The 16,601-nt window shown below is 41.6% G+C and overlaps 3 protein-coding genes across 7 annotated transcripts in view; 1 reads left to right on the forward strand and 2 right to left on the reverse strand.

Moving 5' to 3' along the window:
• Positions 1–756, reverse strand: part of sept8a (septin 8a) — a 31,192-nt gene extending 30,436 nt beyond the window's left edge. The window contains exon 1 of the mRNA XM_042430336.1: positions 562–756. Within this exon, the coding sequence (XP_042286270.1) occupies positions 562–591 (30 nt within the window). The 5' untranslated portion in view covers positions 592–756. The remainder of the gene's footprint in view (positions 1–561) is intronic.
• Positions 757–2,161: 1,405 nt separating this feature from the next.
• LOC121909717 (ankyrin repeat domain-containing protein SOWAHA-like) lies at positions 2,162–3,979 on the forward strand. The gene has a single exon (XM_042430333.1). It carries the CDS (start codon positions 2,333–2,335, stop codon positions 3,752–3,754), a length of 1,422 nt encoding a protein of 473 aa, XP_042286267.1. The 5' UTR covers positions 2,162–2,332; the 3' UTR covers positions 3,755–3,979.
• A 4,230-nt stretch (positions 3,980–8,209) lies between these two features.
• Positions 8,210–16,601, reverse strand: part of shroom1 (shroom family member 1) — a 32,734-nt gene continuing 24,342 nt past the window's right edge. For 4 of the 5 annotated variants that reach the window (XM_042431748.1, XM_042431750.1, XM_042431751.1 and 1 more), the window contains exons 6-10: positions 15,574–16,242; positions 14,783–15,379; positions 13,933–14,041; positions 13,055–13,327; positions 8,210–11,153 (exon numbers count right to left, since the gene is read on the reverse strand). In XM_042431748.1, the coding sequence (XP_042287682.1) occupies positions 10,899–11,153; positions 13,055–13,327; positions 13,933–14,041; positions 14,783–15,379; positions 15,574–16,242 (1,903 nt within the window). In that variant the 3' untranslated portion in view covers positions 8,210–10,898. The remainder of the gene's footprint in view (positions 11,154–13,054; positions 13,328–13,932; positions 14,042–14,782; positions 15,380–15,573; positions 16,243–16,601) is intronic. The other variant, XM_042431752.1, reaches the window with a different exon arrangement.

Consider the following 16,601-nt stretch of genomic DNA (forward strand, 5'->3'; position numbering starts at 1 on the left):
GCGAGTTTATAACGACCGCATCCTACTTTGTAGTGCTTTAATCTGCTAGCTAGCTAACTGTGATATGATAAATTATTTTATCCTTCCTAAATGTCAACAGTTAACTACAATGTTAATAGTGCCATTCACTACACCCGTATGTTCAGCAGCGCAAACATGGGTGGAAACGCAATTGCTGAATAAAACGTTACAGGCCACGACATTAAAATAATCAGTCAACAATAGCAACGTCATCTTAATTTGTGTTAGTTGACTGAAAGACGCCCGGTTACCATCACAGAAATCACTTCCACCATCTCGGCTGAGCCCACATTACAGGCTTCAAAAGCGGGGGAGGCTTCATAGCTAACATACCCCCACCACCCACCACCACCATACACACACACACACACACACACACAGCAGCGACATTAATACACACACACACACACACACACACACACACACACACTTTTACTAATCGCAACCACCAAGTATTCCCGTGGCTGCACTTGCAATGTTTTTACTTCCAAAAGAGAGACAGAGAGAGAAAGGGCTACGGACGTCGTGGCGTTTACTCACCGAAAATACGTCAACGTCCGTGGCAGCCATGGTGCGGAATGTATGGTGTTGGTGTGCTAAGCAGACTGAGAAGGGGCGAAAGGGAGCAGCCCTCGTCTCTCCGTGCTGGCCTGCTAAACTACTGAGCTGAGCTGACAGAGATAGGAAGAGAGGGACACAAGACGGAGAAGAGCTGGAAGCTGGGCAGGGAGGGAGGGAGGGAGGCCACTGACGAGCTCGGCGGCAAGATGGTTCACTGCTACTTCGCTCCTGCTTCGCTCGGGAAGGCTAAATCGTTTCTTTTCTTCGTTTCTACTTCGACTAGGATTAAACGAAAGTGTAAAAAAGCTTCTTGGATTTAGCTAAAAAAAATAAAGTGTAGCTAATAGCTAAGTGAAAGAGATAGATAGAGTCAAACAAAGGTATCAGTTTGGTAGTTTGGCAGATACGCCTGTCTTGCGCGTGCGCACTACGCGGGTGTCATATATTTAAGGAATATTCACGATTTATTCTAATCAGCTTCTTTTTTCATTAATTAGAAAGAGTGTTTGACGAATGAAGGTTTCTATATTATGAATTTGGAGCAGTTTAAAGTCGCCTCGAAGCGTTTCCGGGGCCTTCTAACGGTCAACGTTTAGTCGTACGTTAGAGCAGAGCGTGAACTATCTTGACGAGAGACTTACATCTTTGGGCAGGACAGATACGTTACAATATGGCCACTTCTAAGGAGCTCCCATTCAGTCCAGGAATGTCACGCTGCACACACTGCAAGCCAGGACAGGAGCGAGCAGCACCGCAGAGCGACAGGAGGGGAGTGTGGAAGTATGTGTGTCAGTGTTAAAATACCTCATCATCACATCGGTGTAGCCATCCGTGGATGTTTTCAGTGCATTACTATTTAAATGAAGTAATGAGGTCACAGATTGGTTTAATAAGAATGTGACTCAGCCAATCAGAGCAAGCCATATTATTGTTGTTTCTAATAGACTCCAATTAATAAACAAAACAAAAAAAGTTGTGCTTGTGACATTGGTGCATAGGGTTATTTTATTTTATTTATTTATTTATTTTTTGTAGAATACAGTTTACATTAAACATTTGCACAATTTGTGTTTTTATGAGCCCAACCAACACTGGAGCTTTGAGTTAGATATTTGTTAATTGTCAATAGCTGTTAATTGTAGGACTATATATTCGCCAATATTCGTTTATTGACATAAACAAATGTTTTTTTTAAATGAAAAAAAAAATCCCTTAAATATGTCCATTAAATAATTGTGACCACAATTTTAAATGAGCGTGCACATTTGAAATACACACATAAGCAGCAGGGAGCCAATAAACCTGCTATTATTGTGTATAACTCTTCATGTGAGCTCCAATAACCCTGAAAAGTATAAGCTTCCTATATGTAAATCCATGCAGTATGTCTTTCAAATGATTTCTTATTTACATGTAGCCTCTAGATAATAGTTCAGGTGGTTTTCATCCAGGATTACCAGAGTCTTTAAGTTCATTCAAGTTTACCTGTGACAAAATAAACTGCAGCTGGATGCATTTTTAGCAGTTGAAAAGTGTTTTTGAAGAAAGCTACTTTGCCTACAAGGTCTGCATATATTATTCAAATTATGTCCACGTCTGCACAATCCATCCCCGGAAAGAGGCTCATTGTAGGGTGGAGAGAAGCGCGCGGCCAGGTGAGGGCTGTGGTGCTCACACCAGAACAAAGGTGCAACAGGACACTGCGCGGAGTTACAAGCTGTAACCTTTAAACACACAGTTTTCTTAAAAAATGGAGCTGACACAAGAATCCATCCTATCTTTGCTGCTGGCGGAGGGTGGCAAAGTGAAGAAAACGGACTTGGTGGGTAAGTTTAAAGGTTCAGTAGACTGCGACGATCCCACAGAAAGACAACAGAACAGGGAGCTTTTTAAGACCTTCGTCAACAACGTCGCCTTCGTCAAAGAAATCGACGGTGTCCGGTATGTGGTCGTCAGGAAACAGTATCAGAAGTTACTGGAGGGCGTCCAGACTGCGGGCAGCCATGTGGAGAAGACTGGAAATGAAGATATCCCGCTGACAGGTGAGCAGCAGCGCCCACCTTCGCGCACAGAGAAGACTGAGAGGTCTGAGGATGCAGGAGAGGAGAGCTCAGCTGTTTCTGAAGCTGATGAAGAAGAGGCAAGTGACAATCCTACAGAATCACTCTCTCCTATAGAGCTGGCATTGCAGAGGAGCAAATTTACGGAATTTAAAGTTAAAAGAATGCTGAATTTTGAGGTCCAAAATCAGGAAACAAATACAGACAGTTGCTCAAGAATGGGTGTAAATACACCTTCCACCAGCATCCAGAGCAAACCATTTGGCTTGCCTTTGAGAATGCCACCCACCACCAGGGTTGAGATCCGAAAACTGAAAGCAGACCCGGATGAGCCTCCTGAAAGTCCAAAACTAGATGTCTGCAGGAACAAAAGGAGGCCTTCTTCAGTGGAGACGGGTAGCGCTGTCAGCTCACCCCAGCTGAGGCGGGCAGTGAAGAGCACCAAGGCGTCAGAGGAGCCCAAAGAGACAAGGGTTCCCTCCATGGTTCCCCTGGAGCACTCAGAGCACGAATGGCTGGTCAAGTGTGCGGCCGGACACTGGAGCCAGGTTTACGGGCTGCTGCTGACGGACAACCAGCTGGCAGAGAAGAGGGACTTCATGTCAGGGTTCACTGCCCTGCACTGGGCTGCCAAGTGTGGAAACAGTGAAATGCTTGTTAAGATTATCGACATATCCAGGAAAGGAGGGGTTGACATTGACGTTAACGCAAAGACACACGGCGGATACACTCCCTTGCACATCGCGGCTTTGCACGACCAGGAGTACATCCTTGCCATGCTGGTGAGGGAGTTCGGGGCCGACGCAAACATCAGGGACAACTGCGGGAAGAAGGCCTACCACTATCTGCACAAAGGCGTTTCTGAGACTGTGAGAGAGATGCTGGGAGGACCCAAACCCCAGCAGGCTCACAACAGGGTCCCGCAAGAGAAAGATGAGCTGGACCTGCTCCCAGATCTCACCAAGGGCCTGCATTCAATAAGCCGTCTCTTCCAGCCACACGTGACAGGCCACAAGAAGAAGTACAAGCAGAGGCCAAGACTTTCCTCCATGAGCGATGACCCCGGCGAGGAACGGGAAGACGGCTGTAAAATGTCCCAGTGGGTGCTGTGAGTCGTCCTCTTACTCACCGTCTGTGGTTTCCTGAAGGCATCATCACTTCAGTCTGTCTCTCTGCGGCTCAGCTTAAGGAGAGAGTCGGATTCTAAAATGAAAGCCGAACTTAATTATCTTATAATGTTTCAGTTTCAGTTAGTTATTTCTGTGAAGTTGTGCCATGTATTCCCATATATTTATTGTGATTTTAAATGGACTGCATAAAGAACAAATCAGACATCACACTATTCTTTTTATTGTCTTTTCACAATGTTTCATTCATCCTTTTATGGATAACTTGATTGTTTTCTTGAAGAGAATCTTTCTTAATTTATTTTTGATTTAAAAACTTGAATCAGTGCTATGATGAATTTAATCCCAAAACAAAGGAAGTCTGTTACTGATTTAACAGAAGGATCAAGACTTGACTTGTTTTCTTGTGCTCATCTCTGAGTAAGAGCAGTGAGGTAGTCCTCCTGTAATTCATAAAGGCAAGCATCCACACAACTAAAAGGTGTGGTTGTATTGACTTGTGGTTGAATCAACACCTCTAGTGGCAACCGATTATGTAAATAAATAAAACTCTTTGAAATATTTGTCCCTCTGAAGAGAATTTCATGGCAGATTAATTATGAAACACTGTAAGGCATTAATTCACACACCCGCTAACGGATTTCTAGTTAAAACATGCCATGGAAACACAATTGATTTCACTGAATTACAATGATTTTAACTAGAAAAGGTAAAGGGTGTGTCATTAATAAGGATGTGTACAGGTGCTCCATAAATCATTGCAGCCCCTTTACGTGACAAAAACTTCTCTGGCCTGGATCCATTTTCTGGCTTGTTGAGACAGCTGTGATTCAGCCAGATAAGCAGCTGATTTGGGCTGGGTGTGTGTTTGCATGTGTGTGTTTGTGGTTGGAAGTGTGTACTAAATGGCATCACTGGCCCCGGCAGGCTGAGCAGGGACATGAAGACAAGTAGCAGCGAAAGAAAACAGAGCTGCATTCATCGCTTTGTTTCCCCTCGGTTCATTTTCCTCAACAGATGAGACTGTGTGTGGACAAAAGAAGGATAACAGGAAGGTTTTTTTGAGTGTGTCAAGATGACATCTTAGGTTTTTGGGAGATTAAAAGAATCGAGGGAAAAGAAATAGCGTTTAGAGATGGGACGCATCCTGTGTGGTCAGCTTCATTCTCCTGCTGTTCGTCTGTCCCTGCCTCGGGTCGTCTCCCACTGCTTCTTCCATGTCTCATAATGTCACTTCCCCAGCAGAGCATGTTGTCTTCACATCAAGACAATGTCTCATCTCTGAGCCTCGGGGTTTTATTAAGCAAATGTTATTTTATGCTGCTGCTGATGCTGCGAGGCGAAGGGCCGACACAAGGTCGATAAATAGAACCAGAAATGTGGAAGAGGCCTCAAATCTTTCAGATAAAAGAAGCAACAATGTACCACAATGTTAAATTACACTATTAAAACAAGTTGTTGTGCAGTTAAGTGTTTGTTAAAATGAAAAATGGAAGTGTGAGCAGTAAATTGTACTGAAGTATCAAAGTAAAGATTGATATTGGTCCGTTTGAGTGTCGATGCTCTTATCTGTCCATACTGTTGGGTAGTTTCAACATTTTCTGGAGTTTATCCCATAATGCTTTGCATGTAAAAGCCAGCAAAGCAACAATCAAACACTAAACTACAGTCATTAAATACATCTAGTTAGTAAAGTACAGTAAATTATCTCTAATGTAGTGGATTAAAAATCCACAAAAAACATCTCTATCTAATCTACTATGGCAACATTGTATTTAAGTGGTTGGAGGTAAACCAAACAAGAATTTTCCCAATACCACCATAGTAAGTCATATCAGATTAAAGGAATAGTTTGACATTTTTGTGAATCCTGAATGCTGCTCTAACTCTCAGCAAGAATATGCATATTTCCCAAAATGTTGGGCTTTTCCTTTTAAGGTAATAAACAACTTTTATCAACACCTGTTGGTGCTGAGGAGGATTTGATTGAACTTGTCTTCTCCTCTTACACAAGTTTTGGACACAATCCATTGTAAATCTGTCATGTCTGTATTAAAGTAAAATTAAAGACGCAATAAAATTAGCCCTGTCCGCCTGCCATATTTTGATGAAGAAGTAAACCCATAAAGTCCCCTGAAGTCTACATGAACTTGGGTAATTTCTGATCTGCCATCAGTTGAAACCAGCCATTTTCATTGCAAACTGTTCCCCTGTGCGTGTCAAATAGTTATGAGCACAGCTTAAATTAGCTTAATTAGAGCAGAGCTCCAACAGAAACATCTCTTGTAATGAACAGGCTATAAATCATCATGATATAACAGCAGTACAGCCTACAGATTTATCATTAGCTTTTTGGCTTGAGAACAAGGCTCAGTTAGTCTTCATAACTGAACTGTGTAATGACTGTCAGGAGCTGGAGGTGTGCTGAAATTCCTGTAGGCGGAGAGTTCAGAGTTCAAGTTGAAAAGTGAGCTTTGAAACCACTAATCTGAGCACCTGGTAGAGTAATCACTGAGTCATCGGTCTTGAAAAACAAGCCTCCTGACCTCCTGGAGACACTGCGTATTACAGTCAATTTAACACGGTTATTTGGTAGCATGAAGCAATAAAAAAAAACATACTTTTTGCCTCTTTGTGGTGTAGATGTTGGTCTTATGTTGCTTCCTGACTGGAGTTTATGTGTCATCCACCATTTAGTTGTTTCTGTGCAACACCGTTGAGACAGACAGACACAGTCAGTGATTATCATGCAGCTAGAAGCTCCTCGTTATCCAGCAGTGTGACAGGACTGCTGCCTGCTGCAGTGTTCAGGCCGTCCTGTTCCCTCCTGCAGCGTGCACCCTAACACACCATCACTTACACTATCTTTGTAGTGACACCAAACCAAATTACCATGCAATTAGTGTCTGACAAAGATCTTACCTGTTTAACATTCCCTGAGTTGTGTTTTATGCATCTGCTGCCTTCAGTGGGAATCTGATTAAAAGTGTTTTAACTGTAAAGTGCTTTCAGGTGTTTCTCACTGTCCTCTTTCGGTTTTCTCTGCCACTTGCTAACATGAAATCCATTTTTTTTTTCTCAGTCCATTCTGTGCCTTTTGTAAAAATGTGTTGTTGCTGACAAACAAACTGGACAGCATTCCACTGAGACTGAGCAAACAAAAGCAGAGAGGCATGAAAGAGACACCAACTATCTCTCCTCGGTACGTCATTGTAGACTCATTCTGAGCCCCAACATCAGTTGTTTTTTCTTAAAGGAATAGTTAGACATTTCAGGAAATACACTCACTCACCTTCTTGCGTAGAGGTATATGAGAAGATTGACACTGCTCTTGTGTTAGCACATTCAATATGAAGCTGGAGCAGCTGTCAAATAGCTTAGCTTAGGTTAAAGAGTGGAAGCACATTGGGGAAACAGCTACCCCGGTGCTTAAGAGAATAAGAAAATAGCACTTACTGATGGTGGCTGAAGCTAGATTTATATTTACTGTACAAAGATGCTCATCTAACTCTTGGCAAAAGATAAATGTTTGACTATTCCTCTAAAACCAATGAAGAATTAGTGTCATTTCTAGCATTATTTTTTGCAGTTTCAAGATAGAGAAACATTGGAGAAAAATTTAATTTAAAGCCAGCATTTCATTTGTGATGAATCATGTCAGTACTGAATATATGAGACTGTCTCGGTTCAGTGTAGAATTCAATTATATGACAAAAATTTCCCACTTTATACTATATTTTGTAGTATACATTAAACACTATTGTTGTTACTGTGAAGGCAATATTCCTGATATTCAGTTTTAACACTCACACATACAAAGACAAAAAACAGAAAGATGACATAGTTTTGTATCATTTCCATGAGCCTCTTTTTGCACAATATTCTTTAAAATGAGAAACATTTCTCCTTTTCCAACGGTAAATCAGTGATTTAGTCTCTGGTTTTCATTTTCTTGTGGACAATGAGGCTTCCATACAGTGAAAATGTAGCGTGAGAAAACTGATGCACCAGGACAGTTCAGCAGTGATGGAAAATTATTGGATTCTTTGAAGCAGTGTGTTGATGTGCCTGCAGAGGGCAAAGACGAGCTCTGAGAGGAACAACCGAACCAGGAAAGCCTCAACTACTGAGGAAATAGAAGGCTTTTAGTAGAGGAAAGCCAAAACATGGCGGTAAATAACAGCATTTCACAAGTTTATATGGCAAAATATCTAATCTTCACTGTTCTCACAGCTTGAATATTGCAATAGTAGCATCAAACATATGGTTCTCTTTCCATAAATATTTCACGTAACCTATATTTGTAGTTCTATGTATAGTCTCTCAGTTGTTGCACTTGATGTGATGCTTCAGGTTGGATATATGTGTCTGCATCAGTTTACTGCTCCTGGTTTCTGATTTCCTGGAGGGGAAAAAGAAAAAAATGTGGTACACAAGAAGGAGAGGGAGAGCTTAATTTATTCACAATATTACAAACATCATGGAATATACAACTCCAAACAGGCACAAAAAAAACAACTCAAACTCTCAACAGAAGACAGGCGTGAAATATAGCAGGAAAAAAAAAGAAAGTGGGCTTAGAAATGTCTCCGCTGTCATCGCACCGGCTCGGACTGAAATATGTCCTTCCTTCTTGGCTTTAAAACTGATTCCGTTAGTGTCAATGTCACACGCCTCCAGTATTAACTAAACAAATATAATCCTACTTCAACCAGGCCCCTTTCCTGCAACCATAACTAAACAGTATTTTGACTGATTGATGACAGAAACAAGAAATGATTTAGGAAGTTGTCAAATGTTTGTTGTATGCACACACAGACATACACACACACACACACACAGTAAAACCTAATGTGGGAATTTATCCATGTGCTGCTCCTCTGTGGGAACGATTTTCTCACTTTTTCCTCTTTTTCTACCCCCATCTTTCTTTCTCTAAAATGTTGGTCTTTTGCATACTTCAGGAATTCCAGCAGGCTGCAGGGAACAACATGAGAGTCTTTCTAACCCTTCAGCCCTGCGTCAGCACAAAGGCCAAAACAAACATACATTTGTTTAGCAAACTGAGGCGGACAGAGCCGTAAATCTCCGGAGAAATGTTTAACTGTTTAGCAAAAAAAAAAAAAAAAAAGTGGAAATATCTTTCAGCATGGAAGTGTTTTATTTCCTTGGGGAAAAAAAATCTGTTTTTAGTAGCTTACTTGTCCACTTCTTTGACATTTTGAGTTAGTGAATAAATGATTATTTTTGGGTGTATAGGCTGTTAATGATGCTCTTCCTCTTTGTGATCATTATTACATAAATATCATATACAAAACAGTCAACCCATACATATGGATCAGTTTTTTTCAGTACAGCCAACAGGTTATTTCCTGAGGGACGATAACATCTTGATCATTTCATGACTTCATAGGAGTTATGTTGAAAACGAAACACATTAAACACAGAGAGGAGTTCTGCCTTTTTGTTCAACAACTAATCTCTACACACACAAACACACATACAAAATTAAGACATTCATGATCTCGAGCGTACACACACACACAGCGCATATTCTGATGTAGAGCAACAGCTCACATCGCTCTTGAACAACTCTCCGATGTGTCTGGTTGAAGATTCAGTAAAAAGGAAAAATGATTTGAAATTAATACAGCTATAAAAACTAACGACAGATATAAATGTAGATACAAAGATGCAGTTTTTAAAGTATGAGATCCGTTAAAAATTGGGGTGAAAGTTTAATTAAAGAGTGTGTTTTCATTACATGTGATTAGGGGCTATCAAGAAGAAAGATTACTGTGTATGTTTCAATAAACTTGAAGGCTACATGTGTCTAATAGGGGCTACGTGTGGAGGTAGAGAATATAAAATTAGTTTAAGACACCTGATGTGAAGTTTGTGGACTTTCCTCTTAAAAAAAAAAAAAAAAAAAAAAAACATATTTCAAGTATCACGTGTCACTTCTGCGACAAAGGGACATTGGGGGAAAAAATACTCAGCGATATAATTGTTACTTATAATCTGGTTTTAAGAGGTTTAGCATCTCCGCATGAGGAACTGCAGCATGAAATCAAGATTTAATAACATAAAGTATGAAATTAGCTGGAAAAGTTATCTGTACACAATCCTTAATGTTTCCTGGGTGTGCTCATGTACCTTTTTAAAAAGCATTATTTCAGCATTCCTATTCAAAATCACTGACAAAAACAGACAAAAGAGAAGTGAAATAGAAATATGGTTTAACTGGATGGAGTAAGGCTTTCACTTGAAATTGAAAAATGATTTTGAAAACAAATCTGATTTGAAGAAATGTGCATTTACGTATCATTACAAAGTGCTTTTTTTCATTCACCTTTTTTGGTTTTTAGTGCCTTAATTTGAAACACATTTAAAAATAAGAACATTAAAAAAAAAAGATTAAATCTACTACATCTATTGTACATTTTACCGACATGATACAGTACACCACCCTGTCTCAGGCTACTCGCTTTCTCCGCAGCCTTCTCGCTGGTCAAAATACAATCTTAAAGCTTATAATAGGTTTCCACAGGTGCAGATACAGGGGCTGTAGCACTACCAACTTAATGAAAAGTGAAGGACAGTTGCTGAATTGCTAGCAGGGGGACGCAAAGTTTCCACACAGCAGCTCTAACGGTTCCACAGCAACACGAAAGTCAAGGCACACAGAAAAAAAACAAAACAGTTCGGTCCTCTGTTCAACGTCAAAGGAAACATGTATAACAAGTCTTTAGATGCAGATTGTGCTGATGAAGAACGGCGTTGGGGCGGAGATTGGGTGAGCGTTCTGGGCACCCTGCGTTGAAAACAAACCTGTTATGTAGATGACAGAATGGCAAGGAGCGTCAGTCTCAACAGTCTTTATTGCTCTCCTCATACACAGCCTATAGTTAGGAGAGGAGAGGAGAACGGCATGACGGCCTGTCGAAAAAGCAAGTCGTGACAGGGAGATACCAGCTGGACCACTTATAATCAACGTTCTGTGTCTCTAGGTGGCACACTGAGCCAGAAAAATACAGCCAAAACTCTCTACATGTGTTTGTTTGTTTTTTTTTAAAGGCAAGTAAAGATAAGTTGAGGAATCCATTGTTGCTTTTTAGCTCTCCTCCCCTCAAAGATGGAGGCTGTTGGAAAGGGCCTCCAGCTGCTCCTCTCCCAGCCTCTGCTTCTCCTCCAGGTCCTTCTGCCGGATGAGCAGCGAGGCCTTGGTCTGCACGAAGCGCCGGTAGTCCTGCAGCTGCTCAGCGGACAGCTGGCGCGTCAGGAAGGTGGAAACCAGGTTCTCTCTCCGGTCCAGGTTATCCTTTAGATCTTTGGCGTCCTCCCTCTGTTTGCACAGCAGACGGTGGCGACTGTCCAGAGATTGCTGAGTGAAGAGGAGAGAGGGTGAAGAAGATATATTATACCTGCTACAGATAATAGATAATGTTTCCTCACTATCTTACATGATCAAGCTGCAGACATGTGTTAGGTCTGTTATTGAAATTTGAACCTTGATGCCTTGCAGAAAATTAAACTCATGTTCAAAATATCCAAACAAAAAGTTTCATAAGACTTCTAATAGAAAATCTGAAAGTTAATAATATCCAAAGGCTTTATTTTTAACCGCAGATATTTTGTGGTTGTATAATTGTTTTAATTGAAAGTTACTATGTTAATATGCTGATTATGTGATAGTTGTTTAACTACGTTTCAAACGGCCACAGGACAGGAGTTGCAGTGTTTCCTTAAGTCAACAGAGGGCAGGGTAGATACAAATGTCATCGAAACTGGGCTGGAGTTTCGGTGAGTCAGTGTAAATACCAGTGTTGCTGATAACAGCAGGAAAACAAATGAGCCTCCAACAAGCCCTCAGTATGCAGTATGTTCAGCCTAGGCTTTTACAGATGGACAAACTCACAAAGAGCCCTTTCAGGCATAAATCTAGAAGTCTAATGCATCCATGCAAACATAAATTGATGCTGAAAATGCTGGGACGCATAATGAAACAGGATATTCAGATGGGAATACAAAGCAAAGCACAGAGTCTCAAGTCAGATCCTGTGACACTAAACGTCTTTTAATAAATGGCCAAATGCAACATGAAGTAATTATTTCAAGCCATATGAAAACAAATACTTAAAGTGCAGTGCTATCAAACTGCAGTATATCAAATATTATCTACAAATGCCTCATGAATCATTAGGTTCAAATACAGATGAGCCAAAAATCGGCAATTAAACACTGATAAACCCGACGACATTGTTTGAATTCCACACGGTGAGAAACCTTGACTCCATCTCTAAGTTGCCCTTCAACTTTTCCCAAGCAGCGTGTTTGCTGTTCTAAAGTAAACAGAATGAGAGTATAGCCGAGGGCATGGGAGCAGCCACGCACTCCTAACACTGATGGTCGTCGTTTTTTCGCCAGAAGCTCTACGTGAGCTGCGGTGAATCATGAGATCTGTAAGGTCTTATGACATAATATTCTCCCCAGTAGCATTCGCTGACAGTATGCTTTTACTCGCATGTGTTAGTGTGTAAACAACTGTAGGGGATAAAAGATGAGACCACATGGAGTTGGAGGAGAGTGCATCTGAAGATTTTTTATGTAACCTTATTTAACTGATTCAGTTGACCTGTAACCTCAGAAAGAGTGTGCTTCAGGTTCATTCACAATATCAGCGTTCACTACTGTTAGAGAAGGCCGAGACACAAGAGACACAACTGATACATTTAGATTAGAAATTCATTGTTTTAAGTGTTGGCTCCATGTTTTTAATGACTCGAGTGATGTAAGATATGAATAATCAATAGTAATTATTGTTATTGTTTGAGAATTGGCTACTAAAACACTGCACTCATAAGCCATGCTGTCAGAAATTCAAATCCTAAAGACAAACAAAAGGCAAAAATGGATGTTGTGTAAAGGATTATGTGAATTTGGTTATTTCCTGCATCAAAAAGGCTTCTCTCTAGCCGCAGGATTCTTGGATTTCATAGGGTCATTAAATGTACCAGCAACACCCTGCTGGCAACTGCATTTATTATCAGATATTTGTTCAACTTTGCCAAAAAAGTTTCAAGTCTTTGCAAGCTGTTACATAACATACAGAAATGATCAGAAAACAAAGGTTGTCTGGAAGATAGTAGTCTGCAGTGCTGAGAGGTTATTAAGAGTTATTGCCTCTAGACAGTTACAAACTAAACATCTTTATCTTTTGAAAAAGCTGACTCAAGAGAGAGAGAGAAAAAAAAACAACATTTCATGTCTGAAAAGTTTCCTCACCTTCTCCTCGGCGTCTGTGTGCTGGTCCACCGTGCTCAGGGCGTTCTGTACCCTGGCCAGCCGAGCAGAGAGGCACAACAGCAGGCTGACCACCCTCTCCAGGTCTCCTATGAACAGGTTGTACCTCTCCAGCTCCATGGGCAGACAGCGCTCTCGGACCAGCACCTCCAGCGCCTCCCCGCGGGACACGTTCTCCTGAATCTCTGCTTGGAGGGCGCCATTAATTTCTTCGAGTGAACGTAGACGATCCTCGATGAAGGACACTAATAGACGCTGTAAATTCAAGTAGAGAAGAGATTTTAGGCAGTTACACTACAGATCAGATACACATGGTGGGAGACATTAGTTTTCCAAGGACAACATATTGATAGCTGATTATCATTAATCAAATAAAGTGATAATCTGTTACAATTATCCAATGATAAACATTTAATGTTTTTGTAATGTTAACATAAAAGAGTGAATGTGGAGGGCAGTCAGGAAGAAGGGGGAGGCTATTTGCTAAGCCAAACATTAGACAAGTGGGAGACACTGATAACAGGCAGACGGTACATCATGTGATAAGAGAGACACAACTATGAGTCCACTTAGGGCCAAACAGCATCCAGATGGTATCAATATTAAATCACCACCAAGTTTATGCTTGAAGAAGAAAAACAGAATGAGACTACAGTTCAAAAAAGGTCTTTTTGTTCTGCTGTCATGTCTGGTTTCTTGTCATGTTTACTTTACAAAAAACCAACATAAACCAGACTCATCATTTCAAGATGTGACCAAAGTTAAACATTTTGGTAAGCGTCCATACAAAGGCTGATTATTTGTACTGTGAAGTACTTCAGATGAAAACCGTCCACTGTTGTGCATGAATTAATAATTACCTTCTTCTCAGTGATGTCAGCTTTGCTCTGCGGCTCTGTACACTGAGGTTTAAGGCTGTCAGGAGCAGAAGGACAAGAAGCTGGTTCGGCCGCTTCCACGGTCTCAGTGCTGAAAAAGAAAGATGTGTTTACGTCGAGCTGACTTGGTCCCGTTATCACAATACAGGAGAGAAACCTTCAAATTTCACTCCTGATTCAGCTGTGCTACACAGCATGTTCACATGCAGTATATTCTGAGCAATGCCCCACTGTTATTTACATAGCATAATCACTAAACCACATTCTCTCTGTATCTGAAGTGTGCTTACATTAGCAGAAATCTGAGTGCCTGTACAGCAGTAAGCAGATAGCCAGGTGTGACTGTGCATGTGATGCAATACTAGGTGGAGTTCACTTCTTCGGCCATTAGAAACCAGTATAAAGTTTCACAGAGGGAACATTAAACTAGGAGTCTTAATTAATTGGCCTTATATGCACTCTAAACACTCGAGTCAGCTCTAAAGTAGGTTTGAAAGGTTTGAGTGCACACTTTCTTTCCACAGCTGTATGTATACAAAATAAGGGATTATGTAACCTTATGTTGATGTCACCTGAAAGACAGAAAATCAAGAATTTGGGAAATTTATTAGGCTATCTTCTACTGTTATGCCAATTTCCATTATTTACACCTATTTTCTGTGAAGAAATCACATTCATCATTTCAGAACAAGTCTTCTCAGGAGTGTGCTGTCTCCTTAAATTCACGTAGTAAACTGCTATCAATTGGTCAGTTAAATTTCATTTTGTGGTTAGTGGGATTTTATTTATGACTACCGCAGCTGGTGTGATATTCCAGGACATTAAGATTCACCTTTCTGCAGCTCCTCTCTGCTCCTGTTTCTTTTTGTAGTGCTCCTCCATCAGCAGCGTGTCCTCTGACAGCAGCTGCTCCATCAGCATCAGTGCCGTCTTACGATTGGCTAGTGGGTACAGCACTCTGGCCAGTGATTCGTCCGCCTTGACCACCGCTTCTACAAGCTCCTCCCACTGAGGTCTCTCAACAGGCCTCTCCAAGCTCTCTGTCTCTCCCTCTGGTGTTCCCCTCTCCTCCATCTCCTGGTTTTCTCCCAACCTCTCATCTTCCATTTCTGGATTTTTCTCCTCTTCCACCTGCTGACTGATGTCTGCGTCGGACACTGAGGTGCAGGGAGACACAGAGGTTTCGCTTGTCTGCGTAGGAGGGGCCGAGCTCGAGGACTCGTCATCAAATACGTTGTCTGTCAGCGTTGGATTCTGGACTTCTTCTTTGATCTCTTCTTCTGGAGGGAGCATCCACAATGATGGATCTGTGGTTACGCCACAGCTCAGAGACACTTCATGCTTTGAATCAGGCGGTAGGGCGTCATTGCTTGGTTCATCCACCGACTGCTCGCGGTCCAATCCAGGTACAGAAGAAGCACTGACTCTACTGGAATAAACAAATTATGGTAAGAATCACAACTGGGCATTTGTAGACTCACAAATACCTGTTTGTTTAGTCTTGTGAGGTGCAGAAAATGTGATACATTCAAATTATAATGCGATGAAAGGAAGTTATTGTCAATTAGTCAAATAATTTCAAGGAGGAAACACATGTTGCATCGATATGGTGTCTAATCTTACCTGGAGCTCAGCCTTTTTTCACAAGGAAGCTTTGTCTGGGTGGGTGTGGATGAGGTGGATTTGATCTCCCTCTCACTGGTCTCTTGACCTCTGGGGGAAGGTGGATTAGAAGAAGTCTCACTGGGCGGTCTACTAGACCTGATCTCATCTGTGACAGGGCCATGGGATCCAGGAGATGCAGAGTGAACCCTGGCCCGAGAAGAGGAGCAGGAGGCTGGGGAGGTGGATCTGCTCAAGTTTCTTGTTCCTGCTGTGGTGAAAGGCCCGGCGTCCTCCACACTGCACAGTGCTGGTTCTGAGTTCTGCTTCAACGGGGACTTTTTCTGAGTATGGTTTTGTGTCTGTCCCTGAGTGTTCTTCCGACCAACTTCTTTTCCTGCTTGATCCAACACATATTGTTTCTTCCTCCCTCTTTCCTGCCCCTGGGCTTCTCTGACTTCAGCAAGGAATGAAACATTCCTTTTATCTCCGCCCGGCCCTCCTGATCCACTTGAATGTCTCCACAGTTGATCCAGCTGCTCAGAACTTTTACTCAGGGCTGACGGTCTTGTTAACTTTGATGCCCCAAGCTCTTCCATGGACTTCCCCCTCTGTGCAACCACACGGACACGCTGATGTCCCTCAGGGACTGATGTTACCAAGGGGTCCTCGGTAAGGTTGTTCTGGGGACTGAAATTGACATTCAGTATTAAAATGTGTTGCCTAAGCCATGCGACTCATATAGACTACGATTGGTTTGGGACACAAAGTCTTGGCCTCTGAATGAAAACAAAAACTGAATCACTTTTATACACAGTTTTTTTGAGGGCAAATGCAAATGCGTCATAGAAGGCAATAATAATTTGATATTCCTACAAATTACAGCATAGTCTCGAGAAATAGGCCAACTCCTTGAAAAAGGGTCACTTAATGATTCTCGTTTTACAGTTCATACATAAATCTTTTGAAAGGAATGTGGGTTTGCTGGAGCAGGTGGGTGTTGACTTTCCTGTGCCACAATGAATCAAGTTGAGATTTATAGTCTGTGC

The sequence above is a fragment of the Thunnus maccoyii genome, chromosome 13 (assembly GCF_910596095.1).
Source record: "Thunnus maccoyii chromosome 13, fThuMac1.1, whole genome shotgun sequence".
NCBI lineage: Eukaryota > Metazoa > Chordata > Actinopteri > Scombriformes > Scombridae > Thunnus > Thunnus maccoyii.

Bases quoted from the DNA above. Each gene is read 5' to 3' on its own strand.
- LOC121909717 (XM_042430333.1), top strand. From the start codon at position 2,333: ATGGAGCTGACACAAGAATCCATCCTATCTTTGCTGCTGGCGGAGGGT.